Below are 2639 nucleotides of genomic sequence, written 5' to 3'. Positions count from 1 at the left end.
TCGTCATCATCCGCAACAACATCATCCGCAACAACATCAACAACAACATTTTCTGTACAAACGCGATCGATATCATGACCGATTGCAACAACAACAACAACAACAACAACAGTTAAATCAGCGTCTAATTTTTAAGAGGTCGCCAGAAACATCGTCATCGTCGTCATCATTTCTAGCAGAACCATCATCATCACAGCTCATCCCAACATCACCATCATTATCATCATCGTCTTCAGCAACGACAGCAACATCAGCAGCAGCAGCAGAACAGTTATACTCAGCGATTCACGCCGAGCACTACTTCAGAATCGACTCAACGTCCGGCTACATGTGCGTCAGGAGTCCACTGAATTCGTTGAAGAACAACACAACAATGTTGCTATTTGTCTCAGCGACGGACTCTGCAACATTTCCACTAATGAGTGTTGTCGCTGTGCACGTCGTTGTTGATGACTCCATGGCTCCTTCAACTGTCTTCTTGCCAGGTTCCTCCGTGGCAGATTGCCAAAAAACATTTTTGAGTTGTGGTTTCTGGGTTTTGTTGTTCTTGTTGGTTCTGTTGTTGCTGGTGTTGTTGTTGCTTATGATTTTGTTTTTGTTATTTAGTTTTTTTTGTTGTTATTGTTAAAAAATAGTTTGTTGGAACACCGTTTTAGTTTCTTTTGTCGTTGTTTTTGTTGTTGTTTTCGGCGAGGGCAGTTGTTATTAAAGACTATTCAACTCCGAATAATGTTTAATTTTTAATAAATAACTGCCTAATAAATAAATCGTTATTAATGCTATTAATTTTATAAACGTCAAACATTTCTACACCTTCCAGAATACAACCCGAACAAAAACAGCAACAACAACAACAACAACGACGACAATGATTTTTTCGGCAAAACTTTGCACGGCACGAGCCATCAGAGCAACTACTTAAGCATAGCCAAAAACACGCCCTTCCTATTGACCATCATCTTGGCGTTCGTCTTCATCGTCATCGTCTTCCTGGCCATAACGACGATCCTGTTCTGCATGGCTAAAAAGAGAAGCTCCAGCATCAGGGATGGAGAGAGGATGAAGTCGAACTTGAGAGAGAATGATGTTGCTGTTAGTTTTGCACTGTCGTTGTTTGTTTGTCTGTCTATCAGATTGTTTGTTGTTGTCTGTTGTTGTTGTTGTTATTGTTGTTGTTTGTTGTTGTTGTTGTTTGTTGTTGTTGTTGTTATTGTTGTTGTTTGTTGTTGTTGTTATTGTTGTTGTTTGTTGTTGTTGTTGTTATTGTTGTTGTTTGTTGTTGTTGTTATTGTTGTTGTTTGTTGTTGTTGTTATTGTTGTTGTAACAATAACAATAATAATAATAATAATTATAATAATATTGACGTCACGATTTTTATTAATATTTAAATAAATTCACACTGGTCGAATCGAACGCAACACACAACCAACCAACCAACCAACCAACGCCAGCAAATGAATTCGGATGACAGCTTAGGCCGTGGTCTTCTGAAACAAAACAACAACATGGAGAACAGTAACAACAGCAACAATAAAAATAACATAATTACGAATAATAAAATTACTAGCAGCTGTAAAGTTAGTACAGGTAAACAAAATAACAACATTAACAACGATGGCGTCATAGCACAAAGAAATAACAGTAACTTCGATTGCCATGTCTATGGTTGGAAGTAATTTTTTGTCGCTAAATTTTTCCATAAAAAGTTTTGGTTGTAGTATTACAATTAGTAACAACATTTATTATTTCATTGTTGTTATAATTATTACAAGTAACCTTTGTAGTATTGTTTTCATTGGTAGTAGTAGTAATAGGAGGTGTAGTGAAAATAATATTAGAAGTAGTAGTAGAAGTGGTAGTAGTAGTAGTAGTTGTAGTAGTAGTAGCACTAGTAGCAGCAGTAGTAGTAGTAGTGGTAGTGTATAGATGTAGTAGTGTAGTAGCAGTAGTAGTAGTAATAGTAGTAGTACTAGTAACAGCAGTAGTAGTAGTAGTAGTGGTAGTAGTTTAAGTTTCCAGTACCATTTATATTAACTCGATAGTAATTTGTAGTAATATTACTTTATTAATGTCAGAGTTTGACGTTGCAATAGAGAGTTTAACTTTAATACTGCAGTTTAATGTTCATGTAACATTACCTACCATACTAGATATATGTTATTCAGTTTTTAACGATTTTATCATTAATTATTAAAATTATTATTCTATCTATTTAATATTTTATCTATGGTCTTATATCTCATACACAATTATAATCAGGATTTGCGCCAAGCAGGCAAAACGCTACGGCAGCGCCGACACCAGCCTCATCATCGTCGTCAGCATCAACATCGTCAATGACGTCATCTTCAGCAAAAAAAACGAGTAACACTAATGTCACTAATACAACTTCTACTGATACGACTACTACTACTAATAATAATAATACAAATAATAATACATCATCAACTACCACTACTACTACTACTCTAACTGCTACTATTACTATGACCTCACATGTGTTATCGTCATCATTATCATCACCAGCGCAAGCCACAAACACGCTGTGTTATAATAGAAATGTTAAATTTAAACCTGATGATGATGTCTACTCGGTGAGTGAGGATGACGGTGATGATGACGATGATGATGGTGATGA

At 35.7% G+C, this 2639-nt stretch overlaps 1 protein-coding gene across 1 annotated transcript; it reads left to right on the top strand.

Annotated features, from left to right (window-relative positions):
* Positions 1-328: 328 nt before the first annotated feature.
* Positions 329-2369, top strand: HELRODRAFT_182273 (hypothetical protein; the record flags this gene model as incomplete). Its single annotated transcript, XM_009032571.1, has 4 exons — positions 329-485; positions 821-1092; positions 1453-1578; positions 2277-2369. 4 exons carry the CDS (start codon positions 329-331, stop codon positions 2367-2369), a joined length of 648 nt encoding a protein of 215 aa, XP_009030819.1.
* Between the last annotated feature and the right edge of the window lie 270 nt (positions 2370-2639).

This window comes from Helobdella robusta, assembly GCF_000326865.2.
Source record: "Helobdella robusta unplaced genomic scaffold HELROscaffold_83, whole genome shotgun sequence".
NCBI classification, from domain to species: Eukaryota; Metazoa; Annelida; class Clitellata; order Rhynchobdellida; family Glossiphoniidae; genus Helobdella; species Helobdella robusta.
Note: the sequence above shows the minus strand (reverse complement) of the source record. Positions and strands in the feature narration are given on the sequence as shown.